Genomic DNA, 18,981 nt, shown 5'->3' with positions numbered 1-18,981 from the left:
TGTTTTTTTCCTTCATATGGCCGATAGCTTTTTTCCTCTTAAAACTGCCTATTCATATCCTTTGACCATTTTATCAATTTAGGAATGACTCAGTCTTATAAATTTAACTCAGTTTTCTAAATATCTTAGAAAAGAGACTTTGAATGAGAAACTTGTGACAAATGGTTTTCCTCCCAATTTCCTTATCCTTTTCTGATTTTAAACTAAATGAGCTTATTTTTTTCAGAAACTAATTTTATATAAAAATTATCCATTTTACCTCCTGCAAGCCTCTCCATAACTTGTTTGGTGACGAACTCTTTCTTTACTTAGGGTCCATTTTGGAAAAAAATTCTATGTGGTGGTGTTAGCTTGGGTCAAGTTAGGAAATCACTATGAGGACAACTAAAATTAGCCTAATATCAGCCATTGATTATTCTAGAATAAGTTACCAGTGCTAAATTAAAATATCTGTCTATGGACATGTATTAACATACATGGAAGAATATGATTTATGGTATTCTTCCCTCAAAATCTTATACTACACATTGCCTGTTCCCTTAAACACACAAGCCCAAAACAGTATTTCTCTATGATCACATCAAATGCCAACATTCCGTATCTACTTTGGGGCTTACCTTGCTAGGATGGAGAGTAGTTTTCTTCTTCTCTTAAGAATGGACAGAGCAGTAGGCTGCCCAGATGGCCATGACACGTTGATCTTCTTTGTGTTCTTACATGCGGAGGCAGTGACGTGGGCTCAGCAAGAATGGCTTTAGATTGCAGGGATCATACCTACTGGTTTAGGTTTATAGTTGCAAATCCTCTCACATAACCCTAGTTACTAGGTTGAATATCCCCTGATGCTGTATTTATGTAATCAAATTCTACTATTTAGTCTTTCATAAACCTCTGTACTGGATTACTGTACCTAAAATAGGCTATTCCGACTCAGATGCCCTTTATCGTGAGAAAAAACCCCCGTATAAAATAACCTTGATGTAGAGATACTTTACAATATGGCACTGGACAAATCAACAGTCTATAAAGCTAATTAAGTTTAAAAGAACCCAGTTTCAATTTACAGGCATTATGGGCTATGAGTTTGATGTGGTGTTGAAATGAATTATCTATCTCCTAAGGTTGTTCTGAAAAGTTCTAGACACAGCAAACATGATTTCCTCCTTTCTATCTTATTTTACCATTCTCTATGCTCAAAATATCTTCCTTTCCTCTTTGCCTATTAAATTTTTACCTTTTAAAACCCAACTCAAATGTCACTTCTTTGATATCTTTGTAGTTTTTTTTTTTTTTTTTTTTTTTTTAACATTTCCCATGGGTAACCCTTCTCTACCTCAAACTTCACATTGGTTTTTTACCCTAGAAGATAGCATGAAGGAGTGGAAAATAAAGCATCAATTCTGGAATCAGAGAACTCGGGGTTCAAATTTCTTGATACTATTAGCTGTCATCCTGTTCATCACTGAGTCTTCCCAAAGCCTGTACCCTCATCTGTAAAATGGGTTGCACTAAGCAGCCTTTGTGATTCCTCATGACCAAAAATCTATAATCCTAATGTATTCACCATATAAAGCAGGCATTGGCAAAAATATAGCAGGCAGGGGGCAGCTAGCTAGGTGGCACAGCAGATAAAGCACTAGCCCTGAAGCCAGGAGGATCAGAGTTCAAATCTGGCCTCAGACACTTCCTGGCTGTGTTGACCCTGGGTAAGTCACTTAACCCCAATTGTCTCAGGAAAAAGATATATAGATAAAGATATATCGGGCAGCCTGCTGTTTTTAGAAAAATGAGAAAACCATACTTAACTCACTGACTGACCTTACAAAAAGCCTAACATAGAGCAGGATTTGGCCCTCAGGCCATAATTTGCCATCCCCTGATACAATGACTGGTTCTCTGTGTCATTGTCCTCTCAGATTAAGCTCAGCAAAAGAGCTTAATGAAGTTTGTTGTCCTTAATTTTCTATTCCCCCCAGTGCCTAATACAGTGCTGTGGGACATAATTCTTAAAACTTCAGCATTTTATAGGTCAAAGATTTCATCCACAGAGACACTGCCTCCATTGATAAAAATCACAATTCTTCTACCATTTATCCTGTCTCCAATTTTCTGTCATTTTAAATTTTCATCATCCTGCAGCTAATCTGGTGACAAATATTTCTAAAATTGGACAAGGCTGATCCTTGAATGACAGATATGAAGCCTGTTATGTAGCTCAAACTGTTTAGTTGGACCTGACAGAACTTGTGTCCTACTGGCAGATTCTTACAAACATTTATTGAATTAAATTAGAGAAGTAAAATGTAGAAATGGTTCTATTTCACTCGTCAAAGGATAAAGATTTCACCTAGAAGGACCAATCTTTTTGAACAATTACTGTTGCTTTTGCAATTTAAAAACAAATTTAGATATCTTTTGCACTGGGGAACTATGTACTTTGTACATCAATTTTGTATTTCAACCAAATGAGAAAAATCAATTTAAAAAATAAAATGATGTTTATTTAGCTTTATAAAAATATAAATTAATTTTAGACCATCTGGCATAAAGCATGTATAAACTTTCATTTTACAGTACTGAATATCTAGAAGAAAAACATTTCACTGATAAAAACAAATTTTACTCTGTGTGAAAATCTGTCCTCTGTTCTATTCCATATATAGTTTCCTTAACAGTTCCCTATGGAACATAAGCAACATTTCAACAAATGTCTCATCTACAATTGATGAGCTAGCAAAAAGTAAACAATGTAAAATCTACTTTATAAATAGTTGTATATTTCCTCCAATGTATAACAGTTTTAGGTTAGGAAGTCTGCGCCCAGAAGCAAACTAGTATTTTTATCGATGAAGATGCTATGCTGAGCCTTCAACCTCTCTATAGAAATGTATTTACATTAGTTCTTTCAATTTGCAAAAGAAACATGACTCTACAATTAAGGCAGATCCATACAATCTGTAGAAAGAGGTATTCAACACTTTGTTCAAGTTTCCTGAAGAACAAAGCCCAGGTCAAAAGATCCAATATACGAAAGACATAGGTGACCTGTCCCCAAGCACCAATATATTTTTTCTTATTTGAATACAAGTAGTATTCATTGATAATGAAGCTACAAAATTATAGTTGGGAAGAGCTGGCAAGAGAGAGACTTAAGGATTGTTCTCACCAGTATTTTGATCTGTTTTTCAATGTGCAGTCTTCATGTGCACTGTGCAGATTGTGTCATTTTTGCTTTATAAAGAAAGTACCAACGTAGGCCTTATGACTTTAGATGAAGAGAATAAGAGATTTAGCTTTAACCCTCATTCAAAACCCTCCATTTTCAAGAAAGATCAGCTGTTTTTTTCCCCCTGATCTTTCAGCAAAGTCCAACAGAGCATACCTGGATTTTTTGTTTGTACACATGAACATCCTCACACACATTGCATAAAGAGAAGTTACATATGATCAACCCCCTCAAAATAAGAGCAAATCTTAATTTAAAAGTGCAACAACAAAAAACATTTTATACAGTAAGAGCACAATTTACATCCTTTCCTTCTTGCCCTTTATCCTTTCCTGAAGAATAGTATTAATTTACTGATTCAAAAGGTTCCTGTAGCACAAGAATCTGCATCATGAAAATATAATTTTCACTCAGTGCTGCCAAAGAGAGCAGAGATTCTGTCCAAACTTGGTCTGAAGAGAGACACAAGAATGTTCCTGAGATCATCTTCATTGATTTAGTCTGAGTGCAGCTGCCCAGGTGTCACTGCTGGGGAGAGTAGGAATGACCCATCCTTGAGGGACCGAGGTTGCATCAGGATGATCGGCTGGTACCAAATACTGATCCCATTCATGCCTTTAGAAGAACATTTCAAAACAAAAGTTTGCTTCAATTTTACTTAAATATATTTTTGTTACAATATTATAGAATCTATATTGTGCTAAAATGAGTAGTTTCTTAAATGTAAACAAAGAGAGAAAAACATTTTTATTCTTTTTTTTTCATTTACAAATGCTGTTAATTGATTAAACTCCTGACTAAAATATGGTAAGTTATTACTGGATTCAGAATTGTATACAACAAATTTTTTTTGTCCTTCACCAGAATAAAGTAGGTAACTCTCCCTAGTATGGAAAACACTACTTTCTTAGACTACTCTGATCACAAAACATAAGGAATGGAAAATATCTCTGAACGTTATCTACAATCCAACTCCATCATTTTATAGATCAAAACCCTGTGACTCAGGAAGTCTAACTGACTTGCCCTCAGTTATGTGGGGCAATAATAGCAAATAATAGAATCAGCAGAGATCTGCCTACTGGATCCTGTCCTGCAAGTCACAATTGAAGTCCATTTCAGGGATGAGGAAAATGGATTCAGTGATTTGTCCGAGATCACACAGACAGGACAGAGTAAAACTGCTTTCAGGTCTTAAGTTTCAAACAAAGACCTAAATTCAGAACAGATTTTGAAAGATTATTATCATCAGTTCCACAAAGAATCCTACCTTGTTGTGTTAGCAATTTTATTTTGCAGGAGCATGAAGAATTGGAAAAACGATGCTTCAGATATGTATCATCTGAGGATCGGCATGATAAAAAGGAATAACTTTCCTTTTTTTCAGCAAATGTAATCCAAGACCCCAGTTACAAGAACAAGTGCCCAAATAAGGTCATGGTCCTTTATCCGACCAGAACTAGTATGGAGGTAACACATTTTAATTACAGGCATAAGGTGGCGTACATTCAGAGTCAGGTCAGAGACCACCATGCCACAAGAAGATGGACTAAAGAAACAAGGATTGTTTAATCTAAAGAAGAAAAGATGCAGGGAATGTGGACAGAGAGAAATGGCAATGGTCTTCTACTATTTTACAGGCTATCATGTGGAAGGGGGAGTAGATTTTTAAAATTTTTATTTCCAGAAAGCAGGGCTTGAAGCACCAGATAGAAATCACAGAGGCAGATCTGGTTTGGTGTCAAGAAAAACTTCTTAATATAGAGTTGTCCAAAAGTGGAATAGGCTGCTTTTGGGTGATGAGTTTCCCTTCAATCGAAGTCTCTGAGTGGAAGTTAGAAGGTATCTTGTCATTACACAGGGGATTCCTGTTCAGAAATAGGCTGTATCAGATGGCCTGTGGGATACCTTCCACCTCTGAACAACTGTGATCAAAGTCAGAAGACCCATGATTCTAGAATCAGGCTTTGCCACTACCTACCTATGTGTCTCAAGGAGAGTTAATTAAACCCCACTGGACCTATTTTGTCATCTATATAATTAAAAAGTTGGACAATGTTATTTTCAAGTCCTTTCTTAGCTCTTAAACCTTACAAAAATAATAGCACTAACATTTATAAGTAGTATGACAGGATTGTACATGAAAAACCTGACAAATTAACAATTGTACTTTCACATTAACAATTTATTTATTTAATGGAAAGGAAATTTATCATGATTACAAATAACTAATACTCTTACCTGATCTGAATGAGAGCTGGTAAAGAATGTTCTGCTTGTAGATAATACTGTCTAAAGGGCTGTAGGAGATGACTAAGTGGAAATTCATCTAAAAAAGAAAAGCCACACAGAATCACAACTTAGCATTTCTTATTTTCACCTTAATTTATAAACCTGTTTAGTAAAGTACTTGACTTAATGTATTACTGTAATGATTTAACAGATTCTTATATGGTTAATCATCTCATTCTAATTCTCATTATTTAAGACCCTGAAGAAATAAATAGTTTTTTTTACCAGCTTTTAAACTCAATTTCAGATTATCCATTATCAAATTTCTTCATCTGTTTTTGTGTCCTAGAACCCTATTGGCAGTTGGGTAAAACCTGCTCAGAATAGTTTTGGTTTTTTAATTCATAATTGCATAAAATACGAAGGTTCAATTAGTCTCTAGAGACTTTTGAATTCCAACCATTTCCTTTACAGTCACAGAGCATACCTGGATCCCCAAATAATTTGGAATTAATTTCTTTTTTTTGATGTAAGATCTTCTCTTTTTCTTTTTTCTGTTTCCTTTCTAATTCTCTTTTTCTTTCTTCCTCTTGTTCTCCTTCCAACATAACTCGCAGGGCCCTTTCTTCAGCTTCATACAGTTCTGTGCGTTTTTTGATTAATTTTCTCAGTCTCTCTACATGATGTTCAAAAGCTTCATCTGCTGAGGCAGGAGGACAAACACCTGCAAAGAAAGTGCCAAAGAACAATTTAGATATCTGCATTTAAATATCTGATTTAAGAAGCAAACCCCATGATTTATAAATTACTGTAAGATCCCAGCTACAATATGAAAATATCTGCAGCTTAACTGATAGCATCCTTTAAAGTTTTCACCACCAAAATGTGGCACAAAACAAACACTATGGAGAGGACTGATGGCAAATCAAAATCAAATCAAAGAGAAAATCAAAAAAATGATCATAATTTTTAAACAGAGATTAAAATGCTACATCTTTATTCCTTAAAAAAAGAAATCATTAAAATGGGAAGAAAGGATTTCTTAGTACAAAAGCATTTGTAACTGCAACAGCAAGAAACAAAAAACAACTTTTACTTTAAATGACTGAAGAATGACAATTATAATATTTAATGTAATGATATTAAGGTGCTATTAAAAGGATGAATACAAGGAAAGGACAGATCCATGGAATGATGCAAAAGAATAGAAAAATTAGAACTATATGTATGTTGACAACTATGTGTATGCATGTACACACATGTATACAGACATATGCACATATGTATACATGTAATGTGTGCATACATACACACCCACACACAGAGAACTTAAATGAGTGCCAAGGTAAAGATAATGGAATTCCAAGTGGTTTTGACAAAGGACATTGCCAACACATTTTTATACAAGTTTAATACTGATTGCTTCTCTTTTGAAGATTATTAAGCTCCATAATAAATTTTTTAAACTGTACATGTCATTAAATAAAATGCTGGACTTGCTTGACCTGTTAGTTCTTTTGCTGAACTACAAAATTCCTTATTTTGTTTGTAGCTATATATTAAGCTCCATGTTAAATCATTAGTTGGTTTTCTGTAACTGTCTGCTGACAGGTCTCACCTTTATCTCAGATAGTCTTCAACCTAATTTCTCTCACCATTAAGCTTCTGGTCAAATATTTTTTGTTTGAAAGAATAAGTTTTTTAAAAAGATAAATATGAGAACTTAATGATAGGGCTTTTAGGGTTTAAAAAACTACTAAAGTAAATTATATGTACCCAAAAAGTATACATTAGACTCCTATACATGAGATATAGAGAATTCTTCTAAAAAGGGAATTCTAAATCCAACCTTAGAGCTAGGATAATGAAGAAGCAAGATTTCATGATCTTTAACATTTATTTCAAGAGGCAGCTAAATGGCACAGTGGATAGAGCACCAGCCCTGAAGTCAGGAGGACCTGAGTTCAAATATGACCTCAGATACTTCCTGGCTGTGTGACCCTAGGGAGGTCACTTAACCCCAATTGCCTCAGCAAAAGAAACACACAAACACACATACACACACACACACACACAACTCTCACACACACACAAAACACAACTCCAAATTTTTGTTCTATGAGAAGACAATGAAAGCTGCTAGGCTTTTCACCAAGACCATCTGAAGGTTGTAAAGATGTCTATCTTCAGAAGAAATAGGGAATTAGAGCCTAAATGGGTTTACATCCTAGATAGAAGGTTATAAGTCACAAACTGTATTTCCCCCCCAGGCCAAACTTTTATAAACTCATTTGTATTCATTTTAAACTACTAATCTGTTGTTTTATAATTTACTTGTTTTTCATGCAAGGCTTCATCTGGGATTAATTCTTTCTTTTTCATACGTAGCATTTAGCATGACACTTCAAAAACAATGGATACTAAGTTTAATACATTACATATATCATAATTGTTGGAGTGTGAGAGGCTGGAGAGATCTAGGAATGAATCTTGATCAACTGTGTGACTTCAGATTAGTTAACTCTTTCTGAGCTAGGCTCTAAGATTAATTAAGGACAACATGGTGTCTACTAAGTAATATGTCCAGAATCACATTACTAGTTGGTTAGTGGGATAGTCAGAATCAGAACTCAGGTGTTTGGATTCTTAATCATAGTAATAAAAACAATTTATATATGTTTTAAGGTATAATAATAACAGCTAACATTTATATAGGCAATTAGGTGTGGTATGGATAGAGTACTGGGTCAGAAAGACTCATCTTCATGAATTCAAATCCAGCCTCAGACAGTTATTAGCTGTGTGACCTGGAAGAAGTCACTTAACTCTCAGTTTCATCATCTGTCAATTCAGACTAAAAGAGAAAGAAATGACAAATCACTCCAGTGTCTGTCAAAAAAATCCCAAATGGGGTCATGAAAAGTCAGGCCCAGCAAAACAATTCAACAACAAAATACTTAGATAGTTCTTACTAGGTACAAAGTACTTAGCAAATGTGCTAAATGCTTCACAATGATCATATCCCTTGATCCTCATCACAACCCTTCTGGATAAATGCTATTCTCATCCCCATTTTACAGATGAGGAAATGATGGTAAAGAATGAAAAAGTGATTTGCACAGAGTCCCACAACAGATAAGTATTTGAGGTGAGATTTGAACTGAGTGCTTCCTGACTCCAGGCTCAGCCCCCTGTGCATTAAACAGCCCCTAACTGTTGCTCCCAATAACCCTATGAAGTCTGTTTTACAGAAAAGACCTGAGACATGTCTAACAAATGTCAGAGCCACATTTGAACTCAGTTCTTGTCTACCTCCAACACATCATTTCTTTGCTAACCAAACCACTCAGCATTTAATGAATGAATGATTGCTACGGGCCAGGAACACCAACACTATTGGTGTTACAAAGTCAGAAAAATAGTTCTTATCCTCAAGGAGGAAGTTATATTCTCTCAGGGCAGATAACACAACATGTAAGTAGACACAAAATATATGCAATATAAATTACAAGGCAACTTAATTTGGGGGGCAGGGAGGAAGAATGCACTTGCAAAACCCCTGGACTCAAGAAAGGCCACACATAAGAAATCAGGGAGATGTAGATGCATGGGGAACAATCTATGCAAAAGTGTTTGTTGTTTCACTTCAGTCTCAAAGAGGCCCATGACATCAGGGAAGGGATGTCAGGATATGCAAGTGAATTGGATTTAAGTGAGGGAAGGCTTTGCAAAGTCAGATTCACTCTCTCCTCTGGAACCATCAGAGGCCAGTGGCAAGATACAGAACAGGACCAGAGATGGCCCTGGTCAGACCCTGGTCTTTTAAAGCTAAGGCTTTTACCAAGTCTCAGTCTGACTGAGGCAACACTCAACCAGTGATTAAGGTTAGGTAAGAAAAGGTATGGACACAGCAGAAGGTAAGAAAAAAAAAGGGTGGGGTGGGGTGGGGAGAGAGGTGAGTCTGGCTTAGAAGGAGGAATAATAGATACAGTTAGAAAGGTGGAATGGAGCTAGCATGTAAAGGATTTAAAATGCTGAACAGAGGATCTTATATTTGATCCTAGATGAAGAACTACCAATTTATCTAACGGGGAAATGAAAAGGCTATCAGAGTTAAGATTTAAGGAAATAATTTTGGTAGTGGGTATGACCATAAACAACAGGATCTTGGGGATAAAATTATATTGGGCACACTAAAGTTTCATTTCTATTATTTAAATCTTCCCCCATCATTTCTTAAGTTCAATTAACACAACAAATCAAACTCAGTGTGCAGAATTTGTTGATTTACAATATAAATATTGTCACTGAAAATTTAAGTCATCTGACTTAAGCTGAGCCAGCTGGCTCCAGCACACCCCCAGATATAGGTATATTAAAAGTTACCTTTCCTAGCGGCAGCCTCTTTTCTCAGTTTCCTCAGTTTCTCTAAGGCTCGAAGAATATCTACCATTCTTTTGGTATCTGCTTGCTTTTTCCTCACTTCTGATAAAACACCATCAGCAGCAACTTTGAGTTCTTGTTCCTGGTGGCAAAACACAAATTATCAAGCTTTATCTTCAAAACCAATCTTATAGTAAGTAGTTGCCTACAAAAGTATAACTTTAAAAGTAGCAAGAAAATCTTCCTACCCCCCAAATTTTGTCCATTTTGTTAAACAAAACTGAAATAGCATAGGTAATAATACTCTTTGGACTATTGGGAGAAGATATCAATTATCAATTAGTACTACTATGCATCCTTCATTTAATTTGACTGAGCCTCCAAATTAAATTGCTTTGAATTTATATTGCATGTTTTGTGTCTACTTATGTATGTTTGTGCTGTCTGCCCTGATTGAATGTAACTTCTTCCCTGAGTGAAATGAAGTGAAGTCTGTGAAATGAGGAAGCTGGGTTAAAATGAATTCTAAGTCCCTCCCGGCTCTAGATTTATCTTCTTTGCATTATGTGGCACCGAGGAAAAGGGCATTTTGACCGCGCGACGGTGGGAAGAAGGGATAACTGTCCAGGCACTGCACAGAAATGTTTGAAGAGGAGTGGGTGGTCAGTGCCTGGGCAACCAGGGAGCATATGGACACTAATAAACGTTGTGCAGGAAACTCAGCTGGGCAATGGATAGAGCACTGGCCCGCAGTTGGGGAGAGCTGAGCTCAAATTCAGACTCAGACATTTATTTACTAGCTGGGGGATTCTGAGCAAGGCACTCAAGCTGTTCGCCTCAGTTTCTTCATCTGCAAAATGGGGACAATAACAGCAGATTATTTTGAGGATCAAATGAGATTAGATCAAATTCGCCCGGCATACGGGAAGCTATTTAGATAATAATACTTATTACAGGATGCAGAGATGAGGACGTGACCATGGATCACAGGGGAAAAAATGGGCCAAAGGCCAATTCTTTTTTAACGAAAAGCCTCCAATCTTGCCTAGGCAGCTAAATCCACCTAGGGTGTCGCTAAGAATTTCTGAAGCATGCGCTTGCCCTGCACGTAGGCCTGTTTCTAATATTTATTCTCAAAGGGCAGCTGTACTGAGGCCCAGAGGATGGAATCTCAGGTTCCAGGGTCCGGGAAGGGGCAGGGGCAGGGGAAGGGGCAGGGGAAGGGGGGGGGGGGGGGGGGGGGGGGGGGGGCGGGGCCCGGCCCCCGACTTGGACCAGCCTTACCCGGGCCTTCTCCTCCACCTCCTGCACACACTTGTTCCTCCAGCGGTCGATCTCCTCCTCGCGCTCGGCCGCCCGGGCTTGGGCAGCCTCGCGCTCGGCCTCGCGCTCGCGGGCCCTCTCCCGGAGCCGCTGACGCCGCCGCCGGACGCGCTCCAGCTTCCTCCGCGCCGCGCCCACGTAGGCAGGCTGCTTCAGGAGCTCCAGGTGCCCGCGCAGCTGCTCCCGCAACGGGGCCGCCTGCTGGTGTAGGCGTGCCCAGGCCTCGCCGTCGGCCTCGGCTTCTCGCAGCGCCCGGCACAGGCCGCGCAGCTGGCTCACCAAACGCAGAGCTCCGCGCAGCCGGCCCCGGAGCTCTCCGAGGCTGGGGGCCGGCGGAGAGCTCGCCGCCGCTGCCCCAGAGGCCGGCGGGCCGTTTGCACGCCGTGGGGCTGCGAAGACGGCCTCCAGCCACTGCCGGTCACGTTGGCGCTGCAGGGCCGAGTCCCCGAGCCCGTCGGGCGGGGGGGCCTCTGGCCAACGCTGGGCCCACGGAGGTGTTGGGGAGGGCGGCGGAAGCCGTTCCCCACCCTCGAGCCCCGGAAAAGGCCTACACTGGGGTGGAGGCGGCGGTGGCGGGATCGGGGGCGGCGGGATCGGGGGTGGTAGGAAGGGGCCCGCATTAGGGCCTGGGGTCCCCAGGAAGGGGCCCAGCCGCGGAGGGAGCGGTGGAGGCGGAAAGGCTTGGGGAGGTGGGGGCGGCCCAAAGGGAAGACATCGGAACGGAGTGGGAGGGGGAGGGGGAGGCGGCGGCGGCGGCGGCGGCGGCGGCGGGACCGGGCAGACGGGGGCGAAGCGGCCGGGGAAAGGCGGCAGAGCCATGAAAGCGTTAGTCCTACCGCCCAATCGGGCCCGGAAGCAACCTCTGAGACGGCTCCGGGAGGTTCCCAGAGAAACTCTTCAGGATGTGACGTTAACCTGAAAACTCCGCCTTCTATAGCCTGCGAGCCAATAAGATCCCGTTTCCGCTTGGCCCCGCCTCACAAACGCTGTCCTTTCGCCCCAGGTGCTGGGGAGTTTATTCTCCGGTCCGAGACAGCAAAAGAAGAGAGAAGCTTCCGAAGGCGAACAGGTCCCCCGCAGGAGTTTGCCCTGGATGCCTGGAGGCCCGGGTTGGTTCGGCAGTAAATGACCGTTCATATTTCTTTAAAGTACCCCAGATTCTCAAGTCCTGGGCTGTTCCCTCCTAGGGCCAACCTCTCCCCCACACCCACCCCGCCCCCAACTAGGACTAGGTGGTGGTGGTGACTATTTCATGGAGGACAAGATAACTTTCATTAATAGCTTCGTTTTATTCAAATGCCAAAACAAAGTTCCAAGGTACAAATTGTAGTTACACTGCATTTGTGTTTGATTTAAAAACATCGATCACAATGTTATAAACAACTTCCAAAAACTAAATGCAAGTTGTTTTCTGTTGTCACTTATTGTCTCCCCGTCCATTTCTGGAGGATTATCCTCAAAAGAATTAAAATCTACTTCGATTTTCCCCACTCTACAAAAAGGAAAATTATACAATAAAAGGAAAGTAATGAATGAAGTTACAACGCAGTATCAAGGACTTCTTGAAAGTAACTTTAACCATTACTGAGGAGACTTGTAGGATTCTTGTTCCTGCTCATTGCTACATAAACCTGACTTGTGCATCTCTGTACCTATCCCATTCATAGATAAATATTTCACAACTCTCCTATTATCTAAGTCATGTAAAGCCCTAATTAAGTCACCACTTCAGTACAAGACGAGGACTTAAACTTGTTAAGGGCTTAATGTTTTTTCTTCCTGACAAAGTGCATGAGGAAAATCCTTATTTTTAGAAAGCAGGCTGAAGGTTGAAAATAAAGATTTAAATCAGTGTTAAATTGAATTTTTTAAAAAGTTGAAACTAGATGAATAACAATCTGCAACCTCTTTGCAGTAAAGCAAAAAACTGAAAAGGTGTCTGAAGATTTTTGTTATTAAATTTTTTTTTTTAAGTCGAAAATCCTTTACTAGTTTCCTTAGTTTTCTACTAAAGGATCATTAAAAAAAAAAAAAAAAAAAAAGTCCTCCAAGGGCTTCAGTTTTGTTCCTCTTTGTTTTGCTATAAGTCCAAATTAATGACGACCAAGAAAAAGATGTACAACAAATGAGAGCAAATAATTTAGAAGTCATTTTTGTATTAACAAATTCACTACTGATTACAGAAAAAGAATTTTTTTCTTTGATGTTGTAATTTTATAGGAAATAGGAGGTTGGACAAATATCCAGCACCAAAAAACTGATGCACACTAGCTTTTAGGTAATTTCACGATATTAAAAGTATTTTACTTAAAATTTAAATATACCTACATGCTGTATTCCTCATTTGTTTTTCCTGTGAGAAATTTACTGAGATTCCAATTCCATCTGCTTTTCCACTGCACTGAAGTGCAACTAAATTGGCCAATAAATTAGACTGGCCAATAAGCAAATTGCATTTTATATTGAAATCATTTGTTAAGTTGGTGTCATGAATTAACAAAGTAGCCTAAGAACATAACTTAAAAATCAAAATAATCTTGGGCACTTTTCCATTACTAATGTGACCATCAGTGTATTTTTCAATTTCAAATGTGAATAAAAATCTGATCTCTTCAGGAAACAAATATGGATGAAAAAAGTTGAACTAATGGGATATCAATATTCATTTTTTTAAGGAAATTTATTTTCCCATTTGTAGAGTAACATTATTGTAATTTCATTAGTTGCTGGCAACACCTGCATTGCTTAATATAACTTCAGAATTTTGTTAAAGCATATTTTTAAAAACTGAACCAAAAAATGTACATTTTATTTTTGAACATTGTGCCACTGAAGTCCACATAATGTCCACTGCATAAAATCAATGTGATGTTACAATAACATACATGATCTGATTCTTATCCTAAAGGCTTCTGACCATGTATAATATCCAGGATAGATCCAATGCCTTTAATGTCAGACTGTAAAGCCAGTTACGATCTTAAAACAAAAGGGAGAAATTTCTATGGGATAAAGGTTTAACAGTGTTTAACTGTTTGCAGCATCTGCTTGCCGAGGCCACCCTTCCTCTTCAACTCCAGAGTCATACTCCTCTTCATTTGAATCTTTAGTTGGAGCCCTATGATGAAAAGCAATCATTTTTAAACAAATGAAAAGTCTATATATTTATTTTTTCTAAATGAAAATAAAAGAAAATTCAAATCAGTACATCAGTGTTTCATAGCTGAAAAAACAACTTTTAACAATTTATGAAACATTGCTCCCAACACTTTCAAAATTCTTAACAAGTGAATGCTAAACTGAAATGTTCATTTTTGATGTTTCTCTCTGGCCTGAAACTAGTGGAAGAGTTTCCAAATTGTGCTCTAGTTCTTTCTAATCCATTTTCTAGGCAACTGCTTAAGTACTATCCTAAAGCATGAGTCTGGCAATGTAATTTATTCAAGAAGTGTTTGCTGCTGAGCATAAACTCTTTTATATGGTAATTAAAGCCCTTTCTAGTGTGGCTTCCAAGTTATTTTTCCAGGCTAATTCCTCATTCCTTCACATTACAAACAAACTGGCCCACTTACAGATTTCCATACTCAAACCTTTATCCCCCAACTCTTGATCTTTGCATGGGCTCTCTCCTCACTTCTGCCTCTTGGAACCATGAGTTGACTTCAAAAAACCTCTCCTACAAGAGCCCTAGACTCCTTAGATAGTAATACCCTCCCCTGAGAAAACACTTTATTTTGTGTATATTTTGTATTTAATTATCTATGTATATGTTCCATCTTTCCAAATTCCAACCCAATAGAATGTAAGTTAAATTCTTACAAGAACATATTCATTTTTGTCTTTCTATCTCTCCAGTGCTTTCCACACAAAAATTGCTTAAAAATGCTTGTTGAATGAATAGTGCAGATTGTCAACCAGCCTGTGTCACCTCAGCCTATGCATCTCTAGTCCATAAACCACCTCTAAGTCCTCCACAAAGATCCACCCAAGGTGCCAGTGCTTTTTCTTTAGATCTCTCTACCCATGAAGAATGTTGTTTATCTTTTGCTCTACTTATAGCATTGCTGTATTAGATTTAAGAGGTGAAAGCAACTTTACAGAATACCTAGTCCAACCCGTTGATTTTAAAATAAAAGGTTCTTTGAATCCAACTTGTTTAGCTCTACCATTCTGTATGGCTAGCCCACCTTTTCTGATCAAATATCTTGATATGTTTGAGGCTGCTTTTTGGCAATATACTACTGTATTCCATGATTTTTAGCCATATGATATTCCAAGAAAAATATTAAAAAAGAAAGGCTTTGATTCATGAAGGAATTTGGAATCATTAAAAATTATTGTTCAAATTCCCCAATACAATCTATATCGCTCTTTTTCTTCTATTCATTTCTGGGCTTATTGTGGATAGATTGACACTGAATGAATCAATGGATATTGAACACAAATGTGTTCAAAATACACACATTTCTTCCCCTCTCTCTCCCTCCTGTGGGTTGTCCATCCAACTGCACATCCTAGATGGAAATTCTGATTACAGACCTCTTTAGGAGGCTATGCAATGTTTCTGTCAGTCATTACATGCAATCCATAAACAGAAGCATCCAGAAGCCTTCATTAACTATACAGAATTTTCTTTCATTTGCAAATTGCACTAGATATTTATGACAATGGCAAATATTTCTTGCATGCATTTGTTTTCCTCCTGTATGTCTGTCAATATTAATATCTCAAGGAACCAATCAATGCCATCAAAAAAAAGTGGTAGATTACCTACAGCATGGTCTCTGTTTATATCTTTATTTGTATAGAGTTGTTTGCATATTGTCTCTCCTATTATTAGATCAGATGTTCCTTGAGAGGAAGCATCATTTTCTTTTTTGACCATTTCTTTGTATCTCCAACACTCAGCACAGTGCCTGCACCTTAATAAATATTTGTTGACGAACTGTGTACTTGATTGGTCTGGTTTGCTTTTCCCATATTATTTTCTTTAATGACTTTTCTACTAATGATTTTTTTGTCGTCTTCCTTCCATTTCATTTTTTAAATGCTTACCATTAATCTCCTGCTACCCTTCTTGTAAACTTAAGTACAAAAAGGCTGGAAGTTATGAGAATAGAGAAGACGTGAAAAATATCAAAGAAGTAGAAATAATAGGACTGATGATTAATCAGATATTGAGTATAAGGAAAAAAGGCTAAAAACATAAAAAAACCAACACACTGGTTTGCAGTCTGGGTGACTGGTAGTGGTATCACATAACAGACATAGCAAAGCCAGCAGGATAAACAACCTGAGGTCACATAAGAGGCTGATGTATTGAATTGCAGGTCCTAGTGGAACATTCATGTGGTAAATCTATCCAGCAAGATACTGGAAAAGTGAGTCTGTATTTCAGGAGAAATATACTTAGTAGTATTAGCACTGAAATATCAGTATAAAGTGTGGAGATGGATATCAATGCCAAGAGAGAGGAGAAAGAAAATCAAAGACAGAATGATGGGGGAATAGGAGAAAGAAAAAGGGAGACTGAGGAACAGCTAGAGATCAAACTGCAGTACAGTTTTCCTGAAGTCAAAAGATTAGAAAAGTAAAAGGAGGAAAGAATGGCTGAAGAGACTGATTACTGCTGAAAAGACAAAGATAAAAACTGGAATTGGTAATTAGAAATTACTGATGACTTCTGAGAGCACAGTCTCAATAGAGTTGCTGGGGTAACATGAATCATATTGGGGAAACTGGAGAGTGAATGGGTGGTAACAAAGTAGAGCCAACGACTATAGCCTATTCTTTCAAGAAGTCTGGGTGAGATAAGGAGCAATGATAAGGCAGCTACTTCAAGGAAATTTCCCCTAACCCCCAAGATAGAGGAAATATCATTGTTTTGCAAGAAGGTAGATCAGGTGCCAAAGGAAATGAGAAAAATTGAAGATGCAAGAAAAAGAGAAAATTGAAAAAGTAAATCTCAGAAATGAAAACAAGATATAATACACAGAATACAAGTGGAAGAATTTCTCTGAGATAAGGGTAAAGACTGTGTGTTGTCAATTCACATACACCACACAAACATTTCACATGTAACTTTTATCTGTTTTTTCTTTTAAGTTAAAAATCAAATCTTAAGTCTTTTGTTACAGGTTCATAAATACTATATTTAATAAATTATTTTTGAGAAAAATTCTTACACTTTAGGTCATGCATTAATAATAACAAGAGATATTAATGCTATATTTATGTACATAGTAAGGCTTTGCTTCAAGTAATCAATTTGTTTTGGCATGATTTATATTACCTTATGTATCCTGGTTCCTTCTTTCCTTCTACAACTTCTTTGTCAACTTCCACACATACGATGTCAGAATTTGGTACTTCAAACATTGGTTCTAGTAACAGCTTTTCCTAAGGCAATAAGAAAAAGATTACATAGAAAAAAGTTCTACCTTAAATTCTTACACTTTGTGTATAGACACTGAATGATCAAAATATCCAATGGACAGGCTCATGTTTTATTTTCAGCACACAAAAAAATATCTCAGTAGTAGGTTAGTCTACTAGTTTTAGATTACTACTGTTTCCTCTCATTAGGCATCTCACTTGCATATTTATAGCTAAAGGCATTCTTTCTCTTTCCCTCTCCTTGTGAATGATCTTTTTCTAAACTAAATCACTGTTTGATATGCTGAATATTTCGGTGCATCGACTTCTGTGTAAAACACATATATGTATGCATGCATACACACATACACATTTTTTCTTTTGACACTTGAAAAGCAGAAACTATATAATTCTTGTAAGGCAATGCAAACTTACCATGATAGATCGAAGGCCCCTTGCACCAGTCTTCCTATCTAGTGCCAATCTAGCTATGGCCTTCAAAGCATCTTCAGTAACATTAAGTTCACACTACAAGAAAGAGATGTATGATTAGATAATTCAATAAAGCTTTCCTAAGTGGCCATAGGATGCTTTACCCTTTAACCAATACTACCACCGCCCTAGTCCAGGCCTTTATTACCTTATGCCTGGACTACTGCAATAGCCTAAAACTGGTTTCTTTGCCTCCAGTCTCTCCTCCCTGCAATCCATCCTGCACACCATTTTGATCATGTCATTCCCCTCCTGAAAAATCTTCAATGGGTCCCCATTGCCTAGGAAATAAAGTACATACTCCTCAGTGGGCAATCAAGGCTGTCTGTGATCTGGCCCACAAGCTACCTTTCTAGTCTCCTACTACTCTTCTACATACTCTTAAGCTTTGACCAAATCTCTGAACATACTTTCCTGTTTTGCTCAGATAGTTTTCCCTTATGAGAAAAGGCCCCTCCCCATCTATCAAATTTTTATCCATCATTCAATCTCCATTTCACATATTCCTTCCATTGAAGCATTCTTCGATCATCCTCCCCAGAAGCAATTTCTCCTTTCTCTAAAATGCTACAGCAATTTTGGTGGTATTACTCTTATAGTACTTGTTACATATACCCACACAGCAGAATGATTGACACAGAAGTATTCAATAAATGCTTTTTGATTTTCTTATGCACATATGCATCCTAGGGTTAGGCCATATGTGTATCCAACACACTAACACATAGAGTCTTACAAAATAAAAAAAAAAAGCAGGCATTAAAATAGTTGCTGAATGAAAAAACAACCAGCATTTATACAGGACTTCAAAGTTTTTGAGGAACTTTACAAATATTTCATTTTATCCTCACATAAATTCTGAGAAATAAGTGCATCAGAGAAACTGAGGTAGTACAGATTAAGTGACTTGCTCAGGATCCGGCTTGAGTAAAATGTCTTGACGTTGTACT

The 18,981-nt window shown here is 38.0% G+C and overlaps 2 protein-coding genes and 1 long non-coding RNA gene across 5 annotated transcripts in view; 1 reads left to right on the top strand and 2 right to left on the bottom strand.

Moving 5' to 3' along the window:
- Window positions 1–2,470: 2,470 nt before the first annotated feature.
- On the bottom strand, window positions 2,471–12,097 carry PDCD7 (programmed cell death 7). 2 transcript variants are annotated; one of them, XM_031955368.1, is made up of 6 exons: window positions 11,225–12,097; window positions 11,126–11,182; window positions 9,845–9,983; window positions 5,946–6,182; window positions 5,468–5,555; window positions 2,471–3,841 (listed from the first exon to the last, which is right to left on the bottom strand). In XM_031955368.1, exons 1-6 carry the CDS (start codon window positions 11,981–11,983, stop codon window positions 3,715–3,717), a joined length of 1,407 nt encoding a protein of 468 aa, XP_031811228.1. In that variant the 5' UTR covers window positions 11,984–12,097; the 3' UTR covers window positions 2,471–3,714. The 2 variants fall into 2 exon arrangements, with proteins under 2 accessions (XP_031811228.1, XP_031811227.1); XM_031955367.1 differs by having other exon boundaries at window positions 11,126–12,097.
- Window positions 11,253–13,025, top strand: LOC116421839. Its single transcript, XR_004232396.1, has 2 exons — window positions 11,253–11,329; window positions 12,168–13,025. It is a non-coding gene; the product is annotated as an uncharacterized LOC116421839 (long non-coding RNA).
- The window catches only part of CLPX (caseinolytic mitochondrial matrix peptidase chaperone subunit X), a 46,332-nt gene continuing 39,784 nt past the window's right edge, over window positions 12,434–18,981 (bottom strand). The window contains exons 12-14 of one of the 2 annotated variants that reach the window (XM_003755649.4): window positions 17,975–18,067; window positions 17,457–17,563; window positions 12,434–14,282 (exon numbers count right to left, since the gene is read on the bottom strand). In XM_003755649.4, the coding sequence (XP_003755697.1) occupies window positions 14,192–14,282; window positions 17,457–17,563; window positions 17,975–18,067 (291 nt within the window). In that variant the 3' untranslated portion in view covers window positions 12,434–14,191. Of the gene's footprint in view, window positions 14,283–17,456; window positions 17,564–17,974; window positions 18,068–18,179; window positions 18,313–18,981 lie in introns of those variants that run through there. The other variant, XR_004232395.1, reaches the window with a different exon arrangement.

This window comes from Sarcophilus harrisii, chromosome 2, assembly GCF_902635505.1.
Source record: "Sarcophilus harrisii chromosome 2, mSarHar1.11, whole genome shotgun sequence".
Taxonomy (NCBI): Eukaryota; Metazoa; Chordata; class Mammalia; order Dasyuromorphia; family Dasyuridae; genus Sarcophilus; species Sarcophilus harrisii.
Note: the sequence above shows the minus strand (reverse complement) of the source record. Positions and strands in the feature narration are given on the sequence as shown.